General features: G+C 42.9%; 2 protein-coding genes and 1 long non-coding RNA gene across 5 annotated transcripts; 1 reads left to right on the forward strand and 2 right to left on the reverse strand.

Annotated features, from left to right (window-relative positions):
• The first annotated feature begins 461 nt into the window (after positions 1-461).
• Positions 462-14,145, forward strand: mettl1 (methyltransferase 1, tRNA methylguanosine). Of its 3 annotated transcripts, none has more exons than XM_013269198.3 (7): positions 462-551; positions 657-715; positions 932-1,059; positions 1,155-1,339; positions 4,324-4,437; positions 13,329-13,430; positions 13,651-14,145. In XM_013269198.3, the coding sequence occupies exons 2-7, from the start codon at positions 693-695 to the stop codon at positions 13,774-13,776; spliced, it is 678 nt and encodes a 225-aa protein (XP_013124652.1). In that variant the 5' UTR covers positions 462-551; positions 657-692; the 3' UTR covers positions 13,777-14,145. The 3 variants fall into 3 exon arrangements, with proteins under 3 accessions (XP_013124652.1, XP_013124653.1, XP_003441388.1); XM_013269199.3 differs by having other exon boundaries at positions 462-547; XM_003441340.5 differs by having other exon boundaries at positions 476-715.
• LOC112846937 (uncharacterized) lies at positions 4,465-9,114 on the reverse strand. The gene is made up of 2 exons (XM_025907346.1): positions 5,280-9,114; positions 4,465-5,018 (listed from the first exon to the last, which is right to left on the reverse strand). The coding sequence occupies exon 1, from the start codon at positions 9,084-9,086 to the stop codon at positions 6,990-6,992; it is 2,097 nt and encodes a 698-aa protein (XP_025763131.1). The 5' UTR covers positions 9,087-9,114; the 3' UTR covers positions 4,465-5,018; positions 5,280-6,989.
• Positions 13,787-27,306, reverse strand: LOC112846938 (uncharacterized). The gene is made up of 2 exons (XR_003220158.1): positions 27,160-27,306; positions 13,787-14,665 (listed from the first exon to the last, which is right to left on the reverse strand). It is a non-coding gene; the product is annotated as an uncharacterized LOC112846938 (long non-coding RNA).
• Between the last annotated feature and the right edge of the window lie 117 nt (positions 27,307-27,423).

The following is a 27,423-nucleotide window of genomic DNA, read 5'->3' on the forward strand; positions in this document are numbered from 1 at the left end:
TCTAACCCCTGACAGGCCAACCTGAACATCACCTGCACTGACAACAAGAAAGCCTATGACTCAATGCGCCAGTGGAGTGCTTGGCACCGAACAAGACTAATAGTGAGCTAATAAAATTAATCAGGAATTCATTGGGACTGTGGAAAACAACACTCCAAGGCAAATCGCACCAGTCCCTTGTCCACCCCACCAGGATCTACACTTACGGCAGTAAATAGCTAACTCCATTTAGCATGTCCATGAAAAGAAACAGAACTTTAAGGTAATTTCATTCCATCCTACGACTAGGGAGGACTTGGAATTGTACACTTAGGTTTATCTTTGTGCCGGTAAAATTTGTTTACATATTTTTGTGGTTTCTGTAATAAATCAATAAACATTAAAAACAAACAACACACATCACTTGAAAACTACAAAATATCTGGAAACAAACAAAGAAACTGTAATGTTGAATTTTTCAGCCGGTATCAGCAAACCTGGCAACCCTGAGCGGGCGCTTGGTGATGACGAAAGAACCCCGCGACTAACAAACTGAGTGGAAACAAGCGTGAGTGAGTGCAGATTCCGGCAGTTTGTTCATAACTGGGTGAACATCCTGAATATCGTCGGCATTAACATCTTTCCTTTGATCCATCATGGCTTCGTCCATGCCGCAGAAGCGTTACTACAGACAGCGAGCCCATTCAAACCCGATGGCGCACCACACCTTTGATTAGTGAGTGAGCTCCATGTGCACGGCTCTCTGTGAGCACGACTAAGTGTTTCTGTGTTTGGATTGGTATGACAATAAAACAAACAGATAACATAAAAGAAACAGGAAATAGAGGATCGCTGCTAATGGATCCTTTAGTTTTAAAAGGGGTCTGTCTTCCGCAGAAGACGATTTAATTGAAAACTTTATAGTGATGTACTTTCTCCTCCTCCTTTTCAGCCCTGTGTGTCCTGATAAAATGGACTGGTCCAAGCTGTATCCAGACTTATTCACTGGCAGCCTGAGTGAGACAGAGCCCCCTCGAGTCGAGTTTGCTGACATTGGATGTGGATATGGGGGGCTTTTAGGTAGTACACACAGCCTGTGTATAAAGACCACATTCAGCCTTTTATTGCTCCATAATCTACATCATGTTTGTGTCTTTATTTTCTCTGCACTCCAGTGGAGTTATCTCCACTCTTCCCAGATAAGCTCATCCTGGGTATGGAGATCCGGGTGAAAGTGTCAGATTATGTCCAGGATCGTATCCAGTCGCTGCGTGCCTCAAATCCAGGGAGCTACCAAAACATCGCCTGCATTCGTAGCAATGCCATGAAGTACCTCCCCAACTTCTTTTGTAAAGGACAGGTGGGTTGCTGCTGTTTAATGAATCAGCACGGCAGAGGTGTCTTTTGGCTTAACTCGCTCAGTAATTCCTGCAGAAATATTTCGCTTTGAGCTCACAAAAATGCTGCAGATTAGTCCCCTAAAAAATGTTCTTGGTCTCTTACCCGCATAAAATGGCTTAGTGAAAAAGGTTAAGTATGAGGGCATTATAAGGCAGCAGTGTGATTTAAGAAATTAAAAAGGGAACATTATTAATTTGGTTTAATTGAGCTTTTTGTTGGAATTCGTATTAGAACTCTTAAATTTCCAAAGCTGGCTCAGGCTGGCTTCAATCAAGCATAATGCAAAATGTTAGAAGTCACTTCTGAATCAGCTGCAGTTTTTCACTTTTGTTTTTAAAGAAAATAAAAGCATTTCAAACACATTTGACATATCAAATAAGAATATTTTCCCCTTTAGGCAAATATCAAACACAGTTCAAATTAAATGTTCAGTGCTTGAATAACATAATAACACCGGATGTCAGTGTCTGCGGTGCGGCATTCATCTATAACACAGTTTATAGGTCGTTCTTACACTTAAATCAGACCATCAAGATGTGAATGAAGTGCAGTTTTTTAAGGTTTAACAAAAAATTGCATTAACTGTTTAGGAGTTACACATGTGTCATCCTCATTTTCAGACACTTAAAATAAATTGAACAAACTAGCATGACTTTAAATGGGATTTTTGAAGTGTAAAACTCTTAGACATGACCAAATTCTGTGTTCTCTCCCTGGAGATGCTCTGCTATGACTTTACTTGCTTTGGGTCATTATCAATTGAAATGCTGTCCAATCTGAGCAGAGGCTATAGCCCTGTACACTTCAGAGTTCATCCTGCTGGTTCTGTCAGCAGTCACATCATCAATAAACGCTAGACTGGTATGAGCTGTTTCTAACAACCTCCATACGGTTCTCCTTCCATCATTCTGGGAAGTTGTTTTTCTAAATCATTGAAATAATTCTGTCATCATGAGCTTCAGTCGTCTTCTGTGGTCTTTCATTGTTGCTGAGCTTGTCCAGTGTATTCAGTCTTTTTAAGAATGCACCAGATTGTTGATTTGGCCACTCCTATAGTTTTTCTCTATCTTTCTGATGGGTTTATTTTAGCTTTTCAGCCTAATGATAACCTCCCTCACTGGTATTTCTTCAGCGCTCATAAAAATTCAACACTTTGAATCAACTTGAGATATTCTGTCTGTTTCACTTGTCACAAAATAACAGTGAAAACAGGCCTCACATAGAAATGAAGCTGTTCATCAGCCAATTATTTTTGAGTCTCTGTGTATATAAATAAATGTAATTCCTATTTTTGTTAAATCCCTTGAATTAAAGCTGAAACACTGCACTTCAATCACATATCGGTTGCCTTATTTAAATTTGTGGCGGTGTACAGAGACAAAAATAGAAAATTGTTCTTTCTCCAACATTATGGATATTTACCAGCTTGCATATAAATACTCCCATAAAATTGATATCAGCATCAGCTGCAAAAATCGACTACAGGTTCTGTTGCGGTTCAATGCTTGTGTGCTCATTTTAGCTTCTACAATTCTCTAGCAAACCTAAAGAATATGACTGCAGCACCATTTTTGTGGCACTAATGCATTTTATGAATAGAGGAAAAACCACATGGACCTACCTGATTTATAGGGCCAGCATTAATACGATTATGTGCAGGTTATTGAATTAGAGCACATATACAAACCTGACCTTTCTGTCTTTTTTTTTTTTTAATGGCTCATCCAACATGGGCTTTAAAAACATTAAATTGACGCTGACAGTCTGTGCTGGAAATGCCAAGGTAATAAGAAAATGCACGTGTTCAACATATGGACTGAATTAATTTATACAAGGTCCAATAAATCCAGGGATTTCTCAACAATGGGGTCATTGACTGACATCACATCAGCTGAGCGAGACACCGTTTATCCGGCCCAATTAGCTGCAGCGCTCTATGACTTGTTGAAACCCGCATTAGACTGCTCAGTGGGCTTAGTGTACCAGGGTTCATTCAGGTATCCTGCATAAAAAAATTCACCTCAAATGCCCTGTGTGGGTATCAACTAAAGGGGAAAAAAAAGAGGAATAACTGTAACAGTGACACATTTATGGAGCACAAATCATGAAGGTGTTTCATATAGAAACATGCACATTTGTTTAATGTATTTATATTTTAGTATGCAATTTCAGGTCATTTAAAATAATAGGACATGCTGGAAAGAGTTGGGGCTTTGAACAGTGCTAAGAGCAACTTTGCAGAGCTTCAGTGCCGCAAAGCATTAATACCTCTTGGCTCATAGCTGAACACTGCAGCTGCATCCTCCTTTAACATTGGGTGTCTACCTTTTCTTACAATAGGCTCAAAATCATTCAGATTTTCAAAGTGAGAGTATTAAGTGAAGACCACCCAGACTAGAAATGAAAATCTAGCCACAATCCTTCCCTCATGCACGCCGTGTTTCAAGTGTTGGAACAGTGTATTCTAAAAGATTCAAACTCTCTTTTTTTCCTCCCTCTTGTTGGTGTGTTTTGTAACCCAAAAATAATTCAGTTCTTTGAAGGTTTTTCCACCTTCTATCAGCACTGAAGGAGCCCCTGAGGCTGTAGCCGTCCCCGGTGATTATCCCCACAACTCTCTGTCTGTACCTGATGTTATTTATTTTAACTAATAAAAAGTGACTGGAAGTATTTTTAATAAATCAGCCAGACAAATATGAACGGAGCCTGCACTTGTACACTTGTCAAGGACGGAGACACGGGGAACTTTGTGGGGAGAAAAGGAAAGGAAAAAAAAATCAAGGAGGGAAATTCCACCTTTGCAATCCTCAGTGTTTAAAAACCAACAGCCAGATTTGCTCACCTTTTGTTGTGTTGCATGGCTAAATATCGTTGAATATAACTGCCTACACTTTGTTTGGTCAATACTTGTGTGACTGTTACCATTTTGTTTCTGTCTCTCAGCTCACTAAGATGTTCTTCCTCTTCCCTGACCCTCACTTTAAGAAGACCAAGCACAAATGGAGGATCATTAGTCCCACTCTGTTGGCAGAATACGCCTACACACTCAGAGTAGGGGTATGTATCTGAGTAATGCTTATTCCAGGTTTTTAGTGAACATTAATGCAAACATCATTTATCAGACAAAAATGTAAAACATTGTCCTTCTTCCAGTTTTCTTTCAATGTAATTAAAACCTGACTGATATCGGATATTTAAGACCAATACCGATATTTAGGGATGTAAGAGAATCCGATATAACAGCTAATACTTGTTTTGTTTTTTTACTTTTAGACATAACAGATTTGTTATGTGTAGTTATTTATGAATTCTTATTAAGATGATATGATAATTGCATTTAAACATAATCTTTTTTAATTGCTATAATAAGTTGGATTGCTCATTGACGCGCTGCCCGACACTGCTTGGATCAGCGGGTTGTCGTGTATGTGGCGTTCCAAAAACGTGTTGTCAACAGGGAATTTGTAGAGTGCCCTTAGGTGGGCAACAAGCCATTATAAATGCAGATACCAATTACAATGGAGAGAATGTTGTCTCCAGGAGTTTAGCTGATTTAGAGCGGCAAGGTATGGTGGGTGTGTTCCCGTTAAAGAACACGGAGGCAGCTTCCAAGTTTAGGTGATTTATTCAGCTGTGGTCTGTAGTAACATACATAAAGCAACTATCAGTACAGCACACATAAAACATTCAACATGCCCAGACATAATTCTAGCACATAGATAGCACAAGGAACTGTATTCAACACTCATATATAACAATAACAACAATTACACAAGATTTACAATTAGCATTAACTAGCTTAGTAGCTTATTAGCGTATTAGCATATTAGCATAGTCACGAGGGAACAAATACACACAACAGCATCTGACATACAGAATATCATGTAAACAGAACCCACCTTCTGGCATTCACACACAGCAATAAACCAAAACCCACGAGATGCTGATGAGAGGACACAAGGAAAAAAGCTGGCTATTAGCAGCTGCAAAGGCAGACTAGCAGCACACGGCACAGAGTGGTGCATTCAAGGAGCGTAAGGATGGATATGGTGAGTTCAGTGACGTAGGACATATCAATTTCCACAGCACAAACACTATCTATAAACAAACCACAACACTTCAACCAAGCAAATAACGTATAAACAGTTGGCTTTCTAACACAGCCGCCCCCGACTGTCTGCACAGACAGTCGAATCCAAGGTAGAAAGGCCACTCAGGTATGTGGATCCTTATCATCTTCAAGCATAGGGAGTGGGACCAAGCGGGCTACTAGTTGAATATACGTTCGATCTTTGACCTTAACGGCAGCAGTCCGGATGCGTCCATCAGCTCCAGGGTAAGTAGTTGTTACCTTACCAACAGGCCATAAAGCTCTTGGGAGCTGAGGATCAACTATGAGCACCACTTGGTCCAGTTTGAGGCACTCCGCATCCTTCTGCCACTTCTGTCTCTCTTGCAAGATAGGCAGATAGTGACGGATGAATCGGGACCAGAAATGGTCGACAAGAACTTGACTATGTCTCCATCTGCGACTCCCGATAAGGTTACTGGGATCGTAAACCACTTGAGGGAGTGATGCATCATAGCGTCCCATCAGCAGGATGTTAGGTGTGATGGGGTCTGGATCTGCTATGTCTGATGAGACGTAGCCGAGAGGCTTAGCATTTACGATGCCTTCCACTTCCACAAGGACCGTACGAAGCACAGTTTCAGGGACCGTCTGCTCCTTGAGTACGACCTTAAGAGCAGTTTTCACGGACCTGACCTCTCTCTCCCAGGCGCCACCGAAGTGAGGAGCACTGGGGGGGTTGAAACGGAAAGCAATCTGCTGCTCTGCCAAACGCTCCTTCAACTGAGGCGCCATGGTCTCAAAGGCCTCATGGAGCTCTCGGGCTCCACCGACAAAATTTGTCCCGTTGTCACACAGGAGCTCAAAAGGTTTGCCTCTTCTGGCAATGAAGCGCCTTAACGACATCAGAAAGGAGTCAGTGTCAAGACTCTCGAGGTCTAGATGCACACAACGGGTCGTCATGCACTTGAAGACTATGCCCCAACGCTTCTCTGTTCGACGTCCAATTTTCACAGTAAAGGGTCCAAAACAATCGACTCCAGTCGAATAAAAGGGTGGTTTATACAGACGCAGACGAGCCGGTGGCAGATCTGCCATCTTCGGGATGGAAGGATTGGCACGCCAAGCCTGACACGGCCTGCAGTCCCTCTGATACCGTCTGACGGCTTCCCTCCCCCGGAGGATCCAGAACTGGCGACGCAGTTCAGCCAACACTCTTTCTGGTCCAGGATGAAGGAGGGTCTCATCAAAATCCTGGATGATGAGCTTAGTCAGAGGATGTTTTGGGTCTAGTATGATCGGGTGGATGGTGTCTAGCTCCAGCTGCTCAACTCTTCGTAACCTTCCACCAACTCTGATGAGTTCCGTATCCTTATCATATTCGGGTGATAAGGAGTTCAAACGGCTGTTGGTTGGCAATGGTCTGCCAGACCTGAGTGCCTTGTGCTCCTCTGGGAATGATTCTGACTGGGCCTTCATCAGGAGGAGTTTCTCAGCTTTAATGTAATCGTCTGCTTCACTGTGCGAGCTTGAGTTTGGGTCAGCCGCCCCATGTCTTCATGAGATCCTTCCAGGTGGAGAACATGCTGATTTCAGGAAGTTGAGGGCAGGAGTTGACCCTAACCTGTCCACAGAAATATGATTTCTTCAGCTCACCACCCTCTGGCTCTGGATATGCTGGTGGGCTGATCGGCCAATGCTCCTCGGATCGACGTAAAAACTCAGGGCCTTGGTGCCACCGGTGTGGTCGTGACAGCTCCCTCAAGGTCTTGCCCCGGGTGATGTCATCAGCAGGGTTATTCGCGCTATCCACATATCTCCAGGTACTCCCATCTGTAAGACTCTGGATCTCTGCCACCCGCGTGCCCACAAAAACTTTATAACTGCAAGATTCTGACTTGATCCAGTGGAGAACGGTAGTGGAGTCCGACCAGAGAATAACCTTTCGGATGGGCAGCGTGAGCTCAGCTTGAAGCAGACCAGGTAGTTGTGCACCAGTGAGAGCGGCACTCAGTTCCAACCGCGGCATGGACAACTGTTTCTTTGGAGCCACCCGGGATCTAGCCATTACAAAGGCGACATAGACTTCCTTCTGAGCAGTTTCTGTCCGCAGGTAAGCGACAGACCCATATGCTCTCTCGGAAGCGTCGCAAAAGATGTGAAGATCTCTACTTGAAGCAGATGAATCAGCAGACGCTGGTGCATAACATCTGGGGATCTCCATTTGGATAAGATCAGGAATCTCCTTTTCCCAGGCAAGCCATCTGTCACGAAGGCTAGGTGGCTGGATCGGGTCGTCCCAGCCGAGCTGCTCCTTCCAAAGATCCTGTACCAGAATCTTGGCCCGTGTGGTGAACGGTACTATATAACCTAGCGGATCGTACTGACACGCAAGTGTTTTGTAGACGTTCCTCAGTGTGGGTTCGGTTCTCTCCCCCATTCGATGTCTGTATTTGAAGGAGTCACGAAGGCAATCCCATGTCAGTCCCAGAGTTGGCTCCCAAAGGTCTGTGCTAGACTGAGAGAGCCATAGGTCACTACTCTTAGATCTCACATTGGATGGAAGATGTTCAATGACAGCAGGGATGTTGCTGGCCCACTGACGTATCTCAAAGCCCCCGGTGTGGAGCAGCTGGCGCAGACTGTCGACTAGGACCTTAGCTTCCTCTTGGGAGTGGGTGCTGCGGAGGCAGTTATCCACGTAGAACGACTGCTCTACACAATCGATGAGGTCATGATTGGACCTACAAGTGTCCCGGACGTGCTGGTGTAGTGCATAGATGGCGCAGCAGGGGCTGCATGTAGTGCCAAATGGTAGAACTTGCCATTCATAGATCTTCGGCTCTTCATTCCTCTTCATGTCCCGCCAGAGGAAGCGCAGCACTGGTTTGTCTGCTGGCAAAAGGCGTATCTGGTGGAACATACCTTTGATGTCGCCACTCACAGCAACTGGATACTGTCGAAACCGAAGAAGAACTCCTAGCGAAGATGGACCTAGGGCAGGTCCAGGGAGGAGAACAGAGTTGAGGGACTTCCCTTCGTACTGGAAAGAGCAGTTAAAGACGATCCTGTCCTTGTTATTGTGTCGCACCATGTGGTGAGGTATGAACCAGGATTCTGCAGTGGTTCTAGCTATCTCATGTGGCACCACAGCTACATAGCCCAACTTCTCCAGCTTCTGAATCTCCTGACAATATACTTCGGCGCGTTGTGGGTCTTTGACAAGTCTCCTCTCTGTACTGCGCAGACTTGGCAAGACTGCTTCCATAGGAGCTTGAAGCGTGGAGGAGTTGGCGCGACGAAGCAGTGGTGTGGCATACCTCTGTATCCCATCGACAGTGACCCTGATGGTGGATGTCTGGAGTAGGTTTAGAGCTTGCTGATCTTGCTTCGATCGGGTTACCTGCTTCTCGCTTACATAAGGCAGCGTATCAATCTGCCAGAGACGCTCAACATTCCTGAAAAGCTCACTGGTTGGCACAACTGTTGCTGTGAACAGGCACTGCTGCTCAGTTGCAGGAGTCTGGTCGATACTGATGGGACCTTGGAGCGACCAACCAAGCTTGGTATGGACAGCGATGGGTCCCCCTGTCGGGCCCAGATGGACTGGTTCTGTAGGTGCCAGGAGATGAGGCATGTCAGAGCCGATAAGCAGCAGAGGTTGAACATGGTCTACCAAAGGCAGAGGTAAGTCACGCAGGTGTTTATAGCGGCGTTGGAGAATCCTCACCGGATAGGAATGTTCTGAGAGACCAAGGGCATCGGCGGTGAATGCCTTTTGTATATGATACTTCTCCCCAGGTTAGTAGGGGGAGGACACTTGGAAGGAAACTGAGGCACCACGAAGCTGCACTACCTCTTGGTGGACAGTCCGCAGGGTGAGTGTCTCAGGCTCTGGGGTGAGGTTTAAGCGTCGAACAGCTTGTGGTAAAATGATGCTTCGTTCTGAGCCATCATCAAGTATTGCATGAGTCTCCAATGCTTGGTCCCTGTTGTACAGCAAGACCTTTACAACCTTCAGCATCACCTTGGGGGAACGGTTTGGCCTATTCAAGTACACTGTTGTAGTCGGAGCAGTCATCATGAGCACACTCTTCTGGATCTGCTGGACCGCATCATGCAGTACAGTCAGGTGTTCCTCTCTGCAGGTATTACAGGGTCGTTTGAGGGTGCAAACCTCCGGCTGGTGAGTTCTTCCACATTTCCAGCACCGCTGTTCATCAGTTAACCACCTCACCATCTGGTCGGTGGTCAGTTTCTTAAACTCTATACAAGCGTTCAGGAAATGCTCCTTATTCTCGCAGCGGGGACAGTATGGTTTTGGGTTGCCCGTCAGCTCGTCCAAACTTGTCCTGCAGGGCGTGCATGGCCGTGGTGTACGGCGTTGGGTCATGCATGTATGCCTTAGCTAGCTGGATTGCACTAGGTAGCCGTAGGTGCCCAAGCAGCACTTGATATTTATACTGCTCATTCAGGTGTGGATGACTGTTCAACAGGTTGTCAAGGGCCATTTTCAATAAGGCAAAGTCACTTTCACGGCTACTCTCAAAGGAGGGAATCATAGGTTTGGGAATGCCATACCCTGTGGCGAGGAAAGGGTACGCATTAGCTGTCTGTAGTTGATGTAGCTCGGACTTAGTCCCGGCGGGAGTGCAAGATAACTCTGCTTCAGCAGGGTTGGTGCAGGCTGCACGAGTGTACTGCGACGGCTGAACTGAGAATGGAGTAGATGCCTGGTAAGAGGTATCAGGTGCAAAGGTAGTAGACCGAGGTCCAGCTGGAACAGTTGGGTGCAGCCCTTGGGGCACGCATTGAGAATGCAATGGATGAGAGGCCATGGTTACTGGAGGTGGAGCTACCACGGGCGCTGGAGGCTGAGTCACGGTAAGTGTTGAGGGTGGAGCGACTAATGGTACAGGAGGCTGACCCACGGGACCGACTGAAGGTAGAGCTGCATCGGTGCTCGAATTACTATCCTCCGATGGGCATGGTGAGGCTCTGGAACCATTGGGTTCTTGTGCTTTCTCTTTAAGGAGAGAAGTAACCATCTTGGCTATCTCCAACTCATTTACCCTCTTCTTTAGCTGTCGTCGCCTCTCCAGCTGTCTGGTCAACGACTCTTGGGTTCTAATGGCTTCTTCCTGTAGCTGCTGGGCCTCTCTGGCTTGAGCTTGAAGTCATTGACATTCATATTCGACTTGTTGATCCTCTTCTAGGTGCTGTTGGAATTCCTCAAGTTCCATCTGCTTTACTCGCTCTTCGAGCTGGGCTGTTTCCAGGTCTGATAATGCGTGGGAAGGGAATCTGCCTATCGACGAGCGTGATGCCCTTGTGGACCTGGAGCTGGAGCTCCTCTGGGATGAGCGTGTTTTACCACTATGTGAACACCGGGAAGCGGTAGCCGGTTGCGTGGCTTGGGTTTGTCCCTCAAGAGGGAGTGTTGAAACCTCATAATCGGTCAGGTAAGCAGGTGGCCGTCGCTCTCTCTGCGAAACACGTGGGGGTGCTGAGTCAGCCTGGACATCTGTCTGTTCCATACCTTGATCAGTACTCTAATCCGGCTCGAAGGACCATAAAATGGAGAGAATGTTGTCTCCAGGAGTTTCGCTGATTTAGAGCAGCAAGGTATGGTGGGTGTGTTCCCGTTAAAGAACACGGAGGCAGCTTCCAAGTTTAGGTGATTTATTCAGCTGTGGTCTGTAGTAACATACATAAAGCAACTATCAGTACAGCACACATAAAACATTCAACATGCCCAGACATAATTCTAGCACATAGATGGCACAAGGAACTGTATTCAACACTCATATATAACAATAACAACAATTGCACAAGATTTACAATTAGCATTAACTAGCTTAGTAGCTTATTAGCGTATTAGCATATTAGCATAGTCACGAGGGAACAAATACACACAACAGCATCTGACATACAGAATATCATGTAAACAGAACCCACCTTCTGGCATTCACACACAGCAATAAACCAAAACCCACGAGATGCTGATGAGAGGACACAAGGAAAAAAGCTGGCTATTAGCAGCTGCAAAGGCAGACTAGCAGCACACGGCACAGAGTGGTGCATTCAAGGAGCGTAAGGATGGATATGGTGAGTTCAGTGATGTAGGACATATCAATTTCCACAGCACAAACACTATCTATAAACAAACCACAACACTTCAACCAAGCAAATAACGTATAAACAGTGGGCTTTCTAACACCAATGAATCAACAAATAGAAACTATCAACTTAGATATCGGTCGGACTCTAAAGATAAAATCTATGCTTTTTTTAAATGAGTGGAAAAAACACGCAGCCTAGGATTCTGTCCTGAGCTTTAGGAAAGGAGGAAGGAAATCTCAGATTGATGCACAGTCAGAATGGCTACTGCATTAGCGCTGAGCTTCAGTTAAAGTAATATTTTACTAAGTGCTGCAGTATGGTTCACGTATGTCTTTGGGTTCAGAGACCAGCGTAGTTGTGCGTTGATCCTATGCAGAGCTTATCCATAGTTTTGCAGACCGCCATCTCCGTGTTTTACTGTGTTAATGTCACCGGGGGGCAGTGTCAAAAATGTGTGGAGTAAAGACGTCTGTGGGCTACTCCTGGTTCCTGTTGGTCCTTCCGCGTGCCCTGGAGTGCTAAAAATGATGAAAACTTCTCTCTCTGCGGTAAACTCTACTGTTCAAGCCCACTTAGGCTCTGTATATGTTTTGTAGGTTGCACACCCATAATCCTTCACTCTGTTATCCAAACACCAATGCAAACCTCCACAAATGCACAACCCTGAATCCCGCTTTAGTAGGCTGAGTTCACTGATGGTTTGGAGCTTTTAATGGAATTTGTTGACAGTGCAAATTGATAGTGTATCACTACAATAACCACTTAAAACTGTGGTTTAGGTTGTATCATTACTCTAAGTGTTTTTCCATATATGCAACTAACATTTTTTCCCTACTGTGGGTCACAGTTGAAAATTAAACTACTATTTCTTCCCTAGTTTCCTACATAATTGAACTGTGAACAAACCTGTGAGTTCACAGGATATAAAATGTAGGAACCGGTGTGGCCTACAGCTGGTTGATGCCAGTATACACCCAGGTCCTGCCTGTCAGAGCAGTCAAGGCAGCAGTGGGACACTCAAACTGGGAGTGAACGCTGATGGAGGTTGTGGGGAACAATGGAAGGCTTGTGTCTAAATTTATCCTTATTCCTCCGTTGTGTGTTTGTGCATTGATGCACGTGTGCATACATACATTGTGTGTGCGCACATACATTGTGTGTGCGCGGGTGTGCGTGCAAACTCTACAAGGGCCTTCAGCATTGGCTCGCAGCCATAACTGCCGGTGGGTGCGGAGGCTGTCAAGTGTACGCTCATTTGCAGAGGCAGTTTCAAACCAAAATGAGTCGTTCTGTGTATGTTTTAAATCTTAGGTATTGTTAAAACGGCGTCCCTCACCCTGCTTTTTTTTTTCTTTCTGGAAATTAAGACACATACGTGCTGACATGCACTGGTGTGGAAATCTGTGCCTTTTCAAAGTGTTCAAAGAAATCCAAGTTCTAGTAATGTTATCAGCACTGTCTCCAAAGTAAACTACCTTGACACAGGTGATTCACCTCTGTGTTGGCAGTAGGTTATTTTTATCTTTAGAGATAAATCGCTCTCCAAAGGTGATGAAACCATATATCTAACCGCAGGTCTGAAATGTCTGACAGTGTCAAAAAAGAAAGACTCATATATATGTTTGTTTGTTTTATCATCACTGCAGTGGGTGTGTCTGTTGTTTGATAAATGGATTCATATCAGTAAATAGCAAAGTTTTAGTATTTTTCTCAGAGCTGTGTTAATGATCTCTGTGCGTTTGTCTGCTCGTGTCAGGGTTTGGTATATACCATCACAGATGTGGAGGAAGTCCACCTCTGGATGGTGAAGCACTTCAGTGAACATCCACTGTTCACGCGGGTCCTCGATGAAGAACTGGTACGTTGACATGATGCTTTGCATCGCTGTGTTTGCAGGTCATGACATCAGCATTTGTTGTTCAGCTGCTCACTGGAGCAAAGTAGTCAAACGTAAATTAATTTGTATGTTAGAATAAGTTGAACTCTGATAATAAAAGGTACTGAACAGTGTCAGAAAATGTAAGTTTTGGTCTGCTGTACTCTTAAATGTGATTCAATCTTAAATCCTGATTTGGCAGGCCGATGATGTCATCATAAGTCGTCTGGGTACCTGCACGGAGGAAGGAAAGAAAGTACAGAGAAACGGAGGGAAGAATTTTCTTGCAGTTTTCCGGAGGATTGAGGATTCACATGAGATTTCCTGAAATAAAGGCCTTATGCAGTCATCTGTGCGTGGGTTCAGCTGCTCTGCTGATGGATTGTTCACTAACCAGATGAATGCTGATTTTTTTTTTTCTTTTATTAATGGACCCTTTTAACATGAGCAAATTTTTAAAGAAAACATTTTTTTTGGGGGGGGGGCCTTTCACATAATTTATGTTTTTTTTGATTTTCTCAGAGACTGTAAAAGAGACGTAACACATGAAAGGATCTGACATGTTTGGTTACACTTTCTAATTTTTGCCTCTCTTGTTCATTAGTTTCTCTCGGCAAATGTCAGTTTGCTATTTTGGATGTCATGTAAAGCTGTACAGTATTTCAATTAAAAAAAATCTACAAATGTTTAAAATGCAGTTAGTGACTCGATTTCTATAGTCATGATTTGTTTAGTAACATTATTCTTAGAATAATAATAAAATGGACAGGTTAAATATTGTGATCTAAAACCACAAACCTATCAAACTGTGCTGCAGAGTTTGCTGATAACTGCATGTGCTGTCACATGAATGCCTTCATTACTTGGATAAGGTGTTGTAGTGCTAGGTTATCAACTTTTGAACAGCTACTGAATTAAAATTGTAGCATTTCACTTCCTTTAACTGAAACACAGATCTGTTAGACTGGCTGTTGCACCTCACTCCACAGCAGACATATTAGTGTGTGTTCCATTATAAGGTCCAATGATATAATCAGTGAAAATGCTAAATTTGTGTACATTTTAAAATTTTAACTCAGCATTCCAAGTTGCTAGACTGTCAGGAGTTTGGGAGCTGGGCAGGTTTGAATCCCATTCGCTGCTGCAGGCTGCGGTGATTACCAAAACAGGACAGCACATGCCTTCATGTTTGAAACCCAGACACTGGAAAACTTGAGCTGAAAGCAGAAAGCAGCACACAAAATACCTGTTGTCACCATAATTAGAAACCTTTCCACTTTTGTATCCTTTGTTCACCACATTTGGCAGTATGTGTGGAGTTGTGTGCAAAACTCGCAAGCCCTCTCCTCTTTATATTTTGCTTCCAAGGATCCAGACTTTCTTGGAATTTGTTTTATAGTGGTCTTCAGCAATAGTTCTCCAGGATTTCTGAACATCTTTCAAAGGTTTTCCTTGGAAATTGGCTGCTTTTTTCAGTCATTTTCAGTCCAGTCCTTGTACCTCAGCAATTAAAGAAATTTTTTTGTAAAGCCATTTAACACTGTCCTATGAGTCATTCAGTGATGAAAAAATGCACCTAACTCAAAGGATGAATGAGCATTGTGTTTACACATAACAGACAACTTTGCGAAGAACCCACTTTAAATTGTATCTTTAGGCACTTTGCTAATAGCAGCCTGTCACGTAAACGCATGATTTGTTCCCATTTCTTTAGTCAAATCTAAAAAGAATGCCAAAGATAACAGTTTGGCAGGTATAAAATAGTATTTTTGCACCAACAACTTGATTTCCAAAGAGTTATTGACCAAAGACCTGGCATATCACAGCATGGTGCACAGTATACCCCCCCCCCAAAATTGGAAGAAAATGGATAAGTGAAGAACAGAAGGAAAAAATCCAGCAGAGACCTGAGACAGATATATTACAATATATATTAGCAATAATATAGATATGCAAGTATATTACAGAAATGGGTCTATTATGGTATGTTATAATGTACACGGTATGAAGTATGCTGTGAATATTCTATAACTATAGGTATGTACAGGCTGTAGTGAGTACAAGCTATGTACAGGATATGAACAGGATATAAATATGAAAAACTATACAGAATATGAAATAAATAACTTTACAGAAATATGAGATATACAGTTATACAGAAATGGGAACTATGCAAGTTGTAAACAGTGTAAGGTTAAAAATTATTGTATGTACAGAATGATTATTTACACAGAGCTATACAGTAGTGCAGTTAAGATAAGTGAGGGTGTGGATAATTTCTACAAAGGCTGTCAGATGTCAGGAGGCAGAGTTCAGGAGTCTGACAGCTGTGGGGAAGAAGCTGTTCCGGTACCTGGTGGTCTTAGTCCGGAGGCTCCTGTAGCGCCTCCCAGAGGGCAGGAGGGTGAAGAGTCCATGTGATGGGTGACTGGGGTCTCTGATGATTTTCCCAGCCCTTTTCAGACACCGCTTCCTGTAGATGTCCTTTATGGCAGGAAGTGGTGCTCCGGCGATGCGCTGGGCAGTTTTCACGACCCTCTGCAACGCCTTCCGGTCCGAGGCGGAGCAGTTCCCGTACCAGACTGTTATACAGTTGGTCAGGATGCTCTCGATGGTGCAGCGATAGAAGTTCACCAGGATGTCTGAGGAAAGGTGGTTCTTCCTCAGAGTCCTCAAGAAGAAGAGGCGCTGGTGAGCCTTCTTGACCAGCTTGGAGCAGTTGGTCGTCCAGGTGAGATCCTCGGAGATGTGGACTCCCAGGAACTTGAAGCTGCTCACACGCTCCACAGCCGTCCCCTTAATGTGGATGGGTGGATGTGGGTCAGCATTCCTCCTGTAGTCCACGATGAGCTCCTTGGTCTTCTCGGTGTTAAGCAGCAGGTTGTTTGTGTCGCACCACTCAGCCAGACGATCCACCTCCTCCCTGTAGGCGGCCTCATCGTTGTCACTGATGAGGCCAGTCACCGTGGTGTCATCTGCAAACTTAATGATGGTGTTGGAACCATCAGCAGGTCTGCAGTCGTGGGTGAAGAGGGAGTAGAGGAAAGGGCTCATCACACAGCCTTGTGGTACACCGATGTTCATTGTGATGGTAGATGAGCAGTGGTTATCCAGCCAGACATGTTGGGGGCGGTTGGTCAGGAAGTCCAGTAACCATTTGCAGATGAGGGAACTGATGCCCAGGTCTGTCAGTTTCCTGATGAGTTGTGAGGGGTGGATTGTATTGAATGCTGAACTGAAGTCTATAAACAGCATTCTGGCGTAGGTGTTGTTGTTGTCCAGGTGTGAGAGGACAGAGTGCAGTGCGATGGAGACTGCATCCTCTGTGCTCCTGTTCTGGCGGTATGCGAATTGGTGGGGGTCCAGGGTGGGGGGGAGACAGGATTTGAAGTGTGCTAGGACCAGCTGCTCTAAGCACTTAGTGATGATGGGGGTGAGTGCTACTGGGCGGTAGTCATTGAGGCAAGATGGGTTGGAGTTTTTGGGTATCGGGACGATGGAGGTGGATTTGAAGCAGGCCGGTACCACAGCGTGGGCCAAGGACAGGTTGAATATGTCTGTCAGCACTCCTGCAAGCTCCCCAGAACACGCTCTGAGAACACGACCGGGGATGCCATCAGGACCTGCAGCCTTGTGGACATTGATCCTGCTCAGCACCGCTCCTACATCGGTGGGGGAGAGAGTCAGAGGTTGGTTGTCTGGCGTCACATCTGCTTTGGTTGTGGTTGTGGGGTTCCCTCGCTCAAAACGAGCGTAAAAGTTGTTGAGCTCGTTGAGGAAGGAGACATCAGAGGATGCGGGGGAGGGTTTGGTGGTCCTGTAGTCTGTGATGGTCTGGAGTCCTTGCCACATGCGTCGGGGGTTGGAGTTGGAGAAGTGTTCTTCTACCTTCTTTTTGTAATGGTGTTTGGCTTTTTTGATGCCCTTCTTTAGATTAGCCCTGGCTGTACTGTAGGCGTGTGCATCTCCTGACCTAAAGGCGGTGTTGCGGGCCTTCAGGAGGAGACGAACATCCCGGTTCATCCAAGGCTTCTGGTTGGGGTACATGGTGATCCGTTTCTGGGTGGTGACACTGTCTGTGGTTTTGGAGATGTAATCCAGTACAGATGAGGCGTACTGGTCCAGGTCTGTGTTGGTGAACATATTCCAGTCTAATGTTCACTGAAGCCAAATCAGCTCTCAGTGGAAGGGTGGCTGTCAAGAAGCCATTGTTAAGGAATGGAAAAGGCTAGGTTATGACAAATTACACAAGAACTGGACTGAAAATCAGCAGCAACATGTCTGATGAATCCAAATTTGACATAAACAAGTCTTTATCAGGATGTATGGAAGACATCAGGAGAGAGGTACAACAGTGAGTGTCTACAGACATCTGTAAAACATAGTGGAGGCTCTGTCATGGTTTGGGGCTTTAGCCAGTCCCTTTAGCCAGGCTTTAGCCATTTTAGTCAGTGGTGTTGGGGGACTTGTCAAAATGAATAGAATTACGAATGCAGAAAAATACAGTCAGCTTTTGATCCATTTTTAAAATAGTCAATCTAGTTTACCAAGTAATGTGGTTGTTGTTCATGAATTTCTTCTTTTTTTTTCTTTGCTAAATACAGGAAGTACCAGCTTTTTTATGGTGTGAATGTTAATCAGTCCATCAAATGAGTGACGATGAGGAGGCGCTCTTCTCTTGACACGTATTTTAGCCATATGGCAACAAACCTATCTGAGCCAGCCAAATCAATGCATCATGCAACATTTTAGTCCTATCAGGTCATCAAATAAGAGTTTAATTAAATGCTCTGCAGGGGAAACTTAATGATTTGCATTTGGCAGGACTGGTAAAGCAATGTGGATTTACTTTTGTTTCACCCAAAAAGAATTTCTTACATCTAGATATTGGAATGTTACTGGGGTCAAAGATAGATCCCCCTGAACGTCTTTACAGAGGCAGGTGCTCGACTTATTTTCTCATAACATAATCGAAGTAATCACATCTTGGTTTATTTCCTTTAAATATGAAATAATAACTTAAAGCTACAGTTCTGTCACTACACAATGATAAAACAATATTTTTAAACCAGATGAAAGATCGATGACGCTCTCTTGTGTGTACTGTATCTTAGTTATGAAACTACTTCCAGCAGCTGACTGACTTCGTACAGCACAGGCATGGATAGGGCTGGTAACAAACCCTATCCGCAAGCAACTTAAAAATGTAGTGACGAATTTTGTGCCAGACTAATTTTTAGCCTGAAAGAATAACCTTTTGATTTTTTTGCCGTCACTGGGAGAATGCTAGACAACCAGTAAGCCCTAAAGAAGTTACTGTCCCGCTTAAGAAAAATTCAGACACATGACTCCACAAGCTCTCTCAGACAAACCACAAACTGCTTAGGATTTTGGCAAATTAGGAAGAAAACTGCAGTTCATCAGTGATATGTTGTGTTTGGTTTTCACCAAGCCCAACATATCACATACCACCCTTTTTCACTTTGGGCTCATCAGTCCAAAGTTCCAGGAGTCCTGTGGCTTGTTCAAAAGTAACTATGCTAACCTGAATTGTGGTACCATGCTGCTTTTAGAGGAAAGATAAGTTAAATAAGTTATTGTCCCTTATAACCTATTTATATTTATTTATCTCCCTTGTTCTTCATCATCCCAGACTTGCAAGATGTCAACACAATGAGGATTTGTGGATGTGTTTGTTCTCTAACTGAGAACTGAGTTCAGTCTCTATCATGAAGAACGGTTCTGAGCAGTTTCCTGAAGCTGCACTTTGTCCTACTCTTCTTTCTACACTCATAATGATGTAACACAAAATTTCCTTCTTTTTGTGCCAAGTCACTAGCACTCACCTGTCTCTTTTCCTTCCTTATACTCAGGTTGAGACATGCACCTCTGCTGCCTCATTAACATCCCACCCTGCCACCCCAGGCTCACCCTAAATCAGACTGAGCTGCCATGTTTCTAAAGCTAAATCCTGACACGTTCCCATAAAAAATATTTATTCCAATGGGGCTTTACGCAGCTACAAAAGAGAAACTCATCCTGCAAGTTTGAGTTCAGAATCCGAGCCTTGCCCATTTGGGATTCTTAGATTAAGCTAATGAGAAGCTCCTCTCTATTGACCTAAGTGTCTGACAGCATCTCTCCCCGGCTTTCAACTCAAAGAAAAACTACTCACTTTGTATTCAGCTTCACATGCTGTCTTTTAGCCCATTCTTACAACTCTTCTCTTCAAAACCCCCCAAAAAGTTACAAAATAACTTTTCCAACTGTTTTCATCTTTCATTTGTTTTTATTCACAGAGTGACAGCATCAGGTTTCAGTCTGAGCCTCCACTGTAGACACAGTGATGGTGACTTTGGGGTTTACACGGTTTTTTTTTTTTTTAGTTTTTACTGATTTTACAAGTTTTTTTTTGAAAACATATACTTAAACCTGTATAAGAAGGGGAAAAAAACAAGGGTTTTACAGGTTTTGTTTTTTTTATGTGTGATGGACCGAGCAGCAACCCCAAAACATAGTTAGTTAAATCATGCAGCGAAAAAAAAAAATTCAAAATCTTGGGCCCATAAAACAGGTCAAAATAACAGAACTCTAACTCAAACAAAGTGACCTATCTAAACGATACAAAGTGGAAACTTAAATAGTGACTGATCAGCCCACAAAAAACACACAAGGGGTAAAACACACAAAAAACCTAACTGAAACTAACATAATGAACTCCAATTCCCCCCCATGGTCCCGAGTTATGGAATGAGCCCATTTGCAGTTTTGCATCAAGGCTTGCTCCGCCCCTTTTCAACCTCTTGGCTCCTCAATCAAGGGACTGGAGCAGCTGCAACTAACGTAACTCAGAAAACAAAGATTAAATCACACATAACAATGTAAACTAAAACGTGCGCAATGCAGTGTTATGTGGGTATGTGAATTAATTCTAAACCAAAACCAGTTATTTATTATCCTGTAAATTAAACCTTATATTTAAAGAAAGACAAATATGAATGCGGTGTTGTGTGTAAGCCTCTACTCTGAAATTACCACTGTGTGGCTGTAACTGCAGCCGTCGCATCATGACTGAAATAAATGCCAGAAAAGTGTTTGATTTGACAAGGCCATAGGTGAAGCTGGAAATCCAAAGCCACAAATGTCAGAAATGTATTTGTAAAGTAGGGTTATCAATCCACTTAGAAAAAACATTTTAAACATCACTCAAACCGTCTAAGCAAATGTCTCACAGTTTTACCAAACAATGCAGTTTATTGCATGTTTTCTTTCTCTTTCCTTTTCATTTTTGTCCAGCCAGCATGTCTCCGTGATAAATAGAAGGAAATGTGATCTGTTCAAACTTTTAAAAGTAAACTTTGGCGTTGATGGACGCCGGTAATTATATTTGAAGTGGAGTGCAGCTGCAGCCCTTTTAGTAATTGTTTACACCTGCCGTCATGACATCACGACCGCCTCATTATTCAAGTCAGCTTGCATTGGATCACCCCAATATATGTGCTAAGAGCTCATTAATCATGTCGGAGCTACTACATAAGGGTCATGGGTTAGTCTGAATCTGTACTTTTTATGCAGGGATTTGGGTGAGATAAAGTCATCTACAGCTAGTTACATCGCTCTTTGATTTGTTCAGTTTAAGGCGAGTTTTTTTTTTTTTTCATGCTTGCAGAACTGCAAGGTTGGTAATTTGATTCAATCGGTCCATGTAGTTGACACTTGGGTAGGATTTTTAATGATTTTTTTTTCGCTTTTGTTATTTCCAGTATTTCAGCAAATTCCTCCTCAGGAAATATCCCTCGCTCCTTCTATTCATCCATCCATCCCATTCTAAACTGGGTAGCTGAAGCCAGTCATACTTAGATCCACAGGCCAATTTAAAATGAACCATCAAACATGTATGTCTTTGGAATCTGGGAGGACTCCAGCCAACAAGCAGGTTGGTTTGTTGGCCATGCAAACCCATGTCTCTGTGCAGCACCTGTGCAAAACACTCATTATAAATAAAAAACACTGAGTACAATTTATGTTCTTTCTCATTTGACTTATTTGCGTTTTTTTTCTTACTTATGGGATGGGATCTTCCAGATTTTAAAAACTTCTCATAAATAGCATAAATTCATTTTACACACATGATTTTTATCAATTTAAGACAGAGTGCAAATGACATTTGGTCACCTCATTCATAAAGGGGTTTTTTTTGTTGTTTTTTTTTTAGCAACGATGCCTTAGTTTGTAAGACAAATTTCTTTTATTGCCACTCCTAAACACATCATACAAATACAAGGCAAAAGGGATTTGAGTTTTTTCATCCATTCATTGTGCTTTCTAATATTTTATTGAAGAATGAAAGGTTATTGTGGCTCTGAAGACTGTTGCTCAATTGTGTTCAAATCGACACACACTGATCAATGTGTGACACAATAAATTCAATACAAAGAGTCAAAAGTGCAAAGTAGAACAAAAAGGAGATGAACTACTCTAAAAATCTAGCGACACACACTGAAAATGTCTTTTAAACACTGCAATGCTGCATGTTGCCTGTTGGAAGCTGACCACAGAACACGCAGATCAAACCTGCAGAAATCCTGCAGGTTTCTGATTATATATTATAGTTATTATAGAGAATTCATTTTTTCTGTGTGATCAGTCTTTATATGCAGCCCAGAGACACATCATTATCCACTGCATGCATGCATGCAGTCACTGTGGTGGACCCTTATACACAGCCAGTGAAAAACGCTTTCTCATACATCAAGCACATGTGGTGCCCAGATCTGCTCTTACTCTGACAGGTGCCTTTTATGACACCTTAAACACCTATTTATTATTCAAGACGTGGAAGTGTTTTTCTGAAATCCACACAGTCTTAATCAGTTACCACATGTATGCCGATAAAAATCATTATTCAGTAATTTTATTGCTATATTTTTGGTCTTCATTACCACATCTTCATATCCATTGTGCTCTCAAGCAGCTGTTGGGCATTTGGCAGACACTCTGTCACTCCTAGCACACTCTGACTCTTTTGCAGAATGTGTACACTGGGTTGTCCAAGCATGTCGGAAGCAGTGTAAATACATACCGACTCTCATACACTGACGACAGACTATTTTTAAACATTAGGACATGAAAACCAGTGTGAGACATAATCATACAAATGTGAGCAGCATGTAAAACACAATAAGGTGATAATAATGGTTTAATAACAATGATCAGCAAAGAACGGACTAATCACACATTAAGCATGTCCCCTCTCTGTGATATAAAGATCCAAGAGTAGAAAAAACCTTTAATATAAGCATAAACAGCCATGTGAGAAAGAACTGTTTTCTGTATGACTTTATCGGTCTCTCACATCATTGAGGAGGAATTTGGCCCACTTGTCTTTATAGCTTTGTTACAGTTCATTGAGGTTTGCAGGCATTTGTTTATGCACACCTCTCTTAAAGTCCCACCACAGCATTTCAATCAGGTTGAGGTCTGGACTTTGGGATATTATAAGACCTTAATTTGTTTCTTTTTCAGCCATTCTATTGTAGATTTGATGTCGTGTCCTTGGGATCATTTTGCTTTTGTAATGGTAAGACTTTAGTTTGTTACACAGACGGCCTCGCATTTGACTCTAGAATACTTTGGTATACACAGGAATTCACAGTCACCTCAACTGCAAGGTCCCCAGGACCTGTGCCCCAAATCGCCACCCCTCCCCCACCTTGTTTGACTGTAAGTGTTTGTGCTGATATGCTGTGTTTGGGTTTTGGCAAACATGGTGGCGTGCATTACCACCAAACATCTCTACTTTGATCTCATCTGTCCAAAGGACATTATTCCACAAGTCTTGTGTTTTGTTCAGACGCAACTTTGCAAGCCTAACCTGTGCTGCCATGTTCTTTTCTACAGAGAAGAGGCCTTTAAAAGTAGTTTTTTGGGGGTGTGATACAAAGATAAGTAGTCACTTTTGTTACCTGATGACTATATTTGAAATAGCAATACATTCAACAAAACAATGAAACACAGCCGACAACAGGTCATGTCTGTCCATGATCATTCAAATATCAAAAGTATGGGGTTGGGTGTCCGCGGGGAGACCCATCACCAAATATAAACCATACTAACAGCTTTTGGAGTGAAGAAAAACAGTAAGACACATGCTCATTCATCCACACTTAGGCACACTGGTACATAGACATCTGTGTGTGTTTGAAAACGTGTACAAAGGCACTCTTCTGACTGCAGATGTGAACTTTGACATACTAGTCTGGGAGTATACCTCCTTTCTAGGCACTGGGCCAATGCAATAAGGGAAAATACCTCCGAGGGTACCCCCTCTGTGCTCTATAGCATGATCTACATTTGGGCCACGACACTTTGCACTTTACACCAGCACAAAGAAGCCATTCTTTCTATTAGGTTTTTCATAATCAGTATTAATCCCCTGCTTCTGAGGCGAGCACAGATTAATTGAAATTTGTTCCTTGTGTGGTTCTAAGTTACCAGCCAGCTGAACAAGAAAGTGAGGATATGCGATGTCCAACTCGACACCAGTGCAAAAATGTGTCCATCTCTCTTACAAAGAGTTAGAAATTCTAATTCCATGCAATAAAAATGACATCAGTCTGACATCATTGCATGGTTATCCAATACTGTGTTAGCTTTACATAGCACCAAAAGATTGCTGAGACCCAGCGTTGTTTGGCTGGGTGTATATGTTACTGTTGTCTCTCAAGTGGCTGTCTATCCATTGGACAGGGAGCTTCAGCAGACCAGCAAAAAAAAAAAATCACAGGTTTGCACTGCGTTGTGTAAGACCGAGACTTATCAAGGCACGAGTGGCCATGTCTAATAAGTTATTAACGTTGATGAAAATTTCAGAGGTCACTCTTTATCTATCACCCTTCAAGATAGCTATGCATCTTCGATTCAGGAAGTCTGGTGTCATTGCCTCATGTCCTGCTCCGTGCTGCACTTTTATCTTCGTTAGTCAAAGTTAGTTTGTTTGCAGCTTCTAATTCAGAAGTCACTTCACATGGTCTGGTCAGATGGATGTCAGATGTACGAGGATTGCTACAATGCATAAAAATGGTCTCCTGACAATATCCTCTACCTACCCTGAGGAGTTCTTCAATGCGATTGGAGCTGTTATCAAGTGCCTGCATCGATCCACCATGCAAGCACTTGATTCACAATCATCATCGTGCAAATTTAACTTTGTTATGTCACCGTCGTGCTGCTTTTATTTGTAATGTTCACGCTTCCGTCTCCTTTGACCTGCACTCTGCTATGGAAAAATAACTGATTTAGAAGAACTAATCTCCATATTCAGCTTAACTATCAAGGGCGTAGTTTTGATTATACTCAACAGTTTATGTAAGTGTGTGGGGGGAAAAGGGCCAGAAGCACAAAAAGTGATCCTCACAAGACTGAATCCTCCCCCGAGCCAAAAAGATAAACAAACAATAAAAAAATAAATAAATCACACCATATCTGGCCTTTGTAGAGAGATTGGACCATAAAATAAAGACAATTTATCTAAAGGGTTGGAGTGTTCTCCACATTATCCCAAACACCATCTAAGTACTTAAAGTCTGAATATCTTGTATGATGTCAGCAGGGGTTAAGTAACCCACCAGCAGGCTCACTGGACATGTGATGCTGCAGTGGCAAGAAAAAAAATTCTCCTAATCACAGTTTTAATCAGCAAAAAAACCCCACACTGTTTGCTCATGACAGAGTCCGATACCCTGAGGGTAACAGGCTTTTAACACTGCAGTAACTCTGATGAATACTTCTGCATGTATGACATGCATGTCTGTGTTATTCTGTGTTTCACTGCGTGAAAAAAAAGAATGTAATATGTCATTTCTGGAACAAGCCTTTGTAGGCAGCAGGGTTAATTTTCTGGCACCAACCCATAATTCTTCCTCCCTTAGGCAGCACATATTTATATATTAAGGTTTGTAATGCTTGGCTGGCATATTATGAGCATAATGTATGATTTAAAAAGATTAAGTCCTGGGCTTGAGGGGAGTATGCAGCTTAAAGAGTGCTTTCTTTTTTATGATCATATATTACACACACACACATATATATGTGTGTGTGTGTGTGTGTGTGTGTGTGTGTGTGTGTGTGTGTGTGTGTGTGTGATTTCCATAGAAACATCAAATGAAGCTGCACTGGGAAAAACTTTTAGTGGTAGTGTACGCTTCTTGGCAGTAAAGAGCAAGTCCAGTACAGCAGTGACGTCTCCTCATTATAACAGAGTGGTAACTGCATATATTCCGGCATTAATATAGAAAGTAAGCCAAAGTCTGGTTATTTTCTTATGCCTCATATATGGGAGAAAAACGTAATGCACAGTTGTAGCTATGTAGCTAATGACTGACAGTGTTTCACTTTGTGTTTTTCTATCCAGGTTCATCACTTCTTCAGACTTGCCACTGATTTTCAGTTCAGTTCTTGTGTAATGTGTCGTACCTCAGCCTTTTCTCCCTGTTTCCCTTCCATGGGAACAGTTTCTTGACTGATGCCACTTATGGTTTTTCAGCCAGATTCCTCAAACTTTAAAATGATACAATTGCATATCCCTCTATGATGCATACATTTTCAGCTAATAGCTGTTTGGGAATCACCTTGCTGGTGAAAAATACAATGTTATGTTTGTCAAACTGTATCAAACCTTCGCAACTTCATAGATTTTAACCAAAGAAATGTGAATAGATGATATGTTTATGCGACAGGCTGGTAGTAACAAAGCACCAAAAGGGACCAATTAATATTGATTCATTGCAGAGTTTTCTATTATTTGTTGACACAACACTTATTCATAAGTCAGTGTTAAGTAGCTTAACAAACAAAACTCCAGTTTCTTTGAAAATGGACAGGTACAAGGACAGGACTGGAAATGAGTGAAAAAGCAGCTAAAGCCAAACCTTTGTAAGACCTTCAGAAACCCTAAGAACTATGGCTTAAGAGCAGTTTAATGAGGGGTGTGTGGCACAAGAGTTTTTCACAGTACTATATAATATAGCACTTAGAAATGCTTTCTTTCTGTACCTCCCTCGGTGTGAAATAACATACTCTCTTTTGAATTAATCAAAATGTGCTTTTTTTTCCTGCACTGCAGTGCCAAAAACATGCATGAGATACATGTTTGCAGGCTTGCCCTGTAAACATTCAACATGTTTGAATGTGCCATAGCGCATATGAATAATGCAGAAAGCTGCATGAGCTGAGATATTGCACCCTCATCCAACCTTTGCGTGTGGGGGGGAGCAGATCAGCTCTCTGTGTTTCTACCTGAAAATGCCAGTCATTCCTCTGCGTTTCTGTGAAACTGGGTGATCTAAGATTTCTGGTTAGTTCATACAAAATGTGGAAGCAAATGTCAAAGCAGATTCTGAGTACAGTCCCAGGGTTATTACTTCACAGTCCGCACACATGGTACTTTGGACGGCTTCCAGTATGAAATCAGGTCAGGATTTTCTGCTAGGAAACCCACCAAGTCAGCAAAAGAACTGGCCATAGCTGCATAAACAAAACTTGGGCAGGACACAGACTAGCTCTACCCATTTCTCCATTATAGTTTCATTACAGATATTTGTCTAGTGTTTCTAAAGATTTTTGGTTATTGGATCAACGGGCTGCTTTTCATGTTTATTTAAGGTGAAACTAACCTTCAGCACTGTTATCACTGTTAAATAGACCTTCTCACCTTTCAGATAAATTGGATTTACCATAGCATTGACCGTGGGTGGGTGATGGCGGTGGTGGTGGGATGAGCACACGAGACATCATATCCACTGGTCACGCAAAATTCACCAGCCTGTTGGACTATCGGAGACCAAAGTGCTTCTCGGGAGTAGAGATAAGCCTCAACTGTAACAAGTACCCCGGGATTCCACGTGTGCTGCCGCTGGGATGGTCTGGGTTCAGCCTTCTGATTGGACACACCTTTTTCTTGGTACACGCCTTCCCA

This window comes from Oreochromis niloticus, linkage group LG5 (genome assembly GCF_001858045.2).
Source record: "Oreochromis niloticus isolate F11D_XX linkage group LG5, O_niloticus_UMD_NMBU, whole genome shotgun sequence".
In the NCBI taxonomy this organism is placed as follows: Eukaryota; Metazoa; Chordata; class Actinopteri; order Cichliformes; family Cichlidae; genus Oreochromis; species Oreochromis niloticus.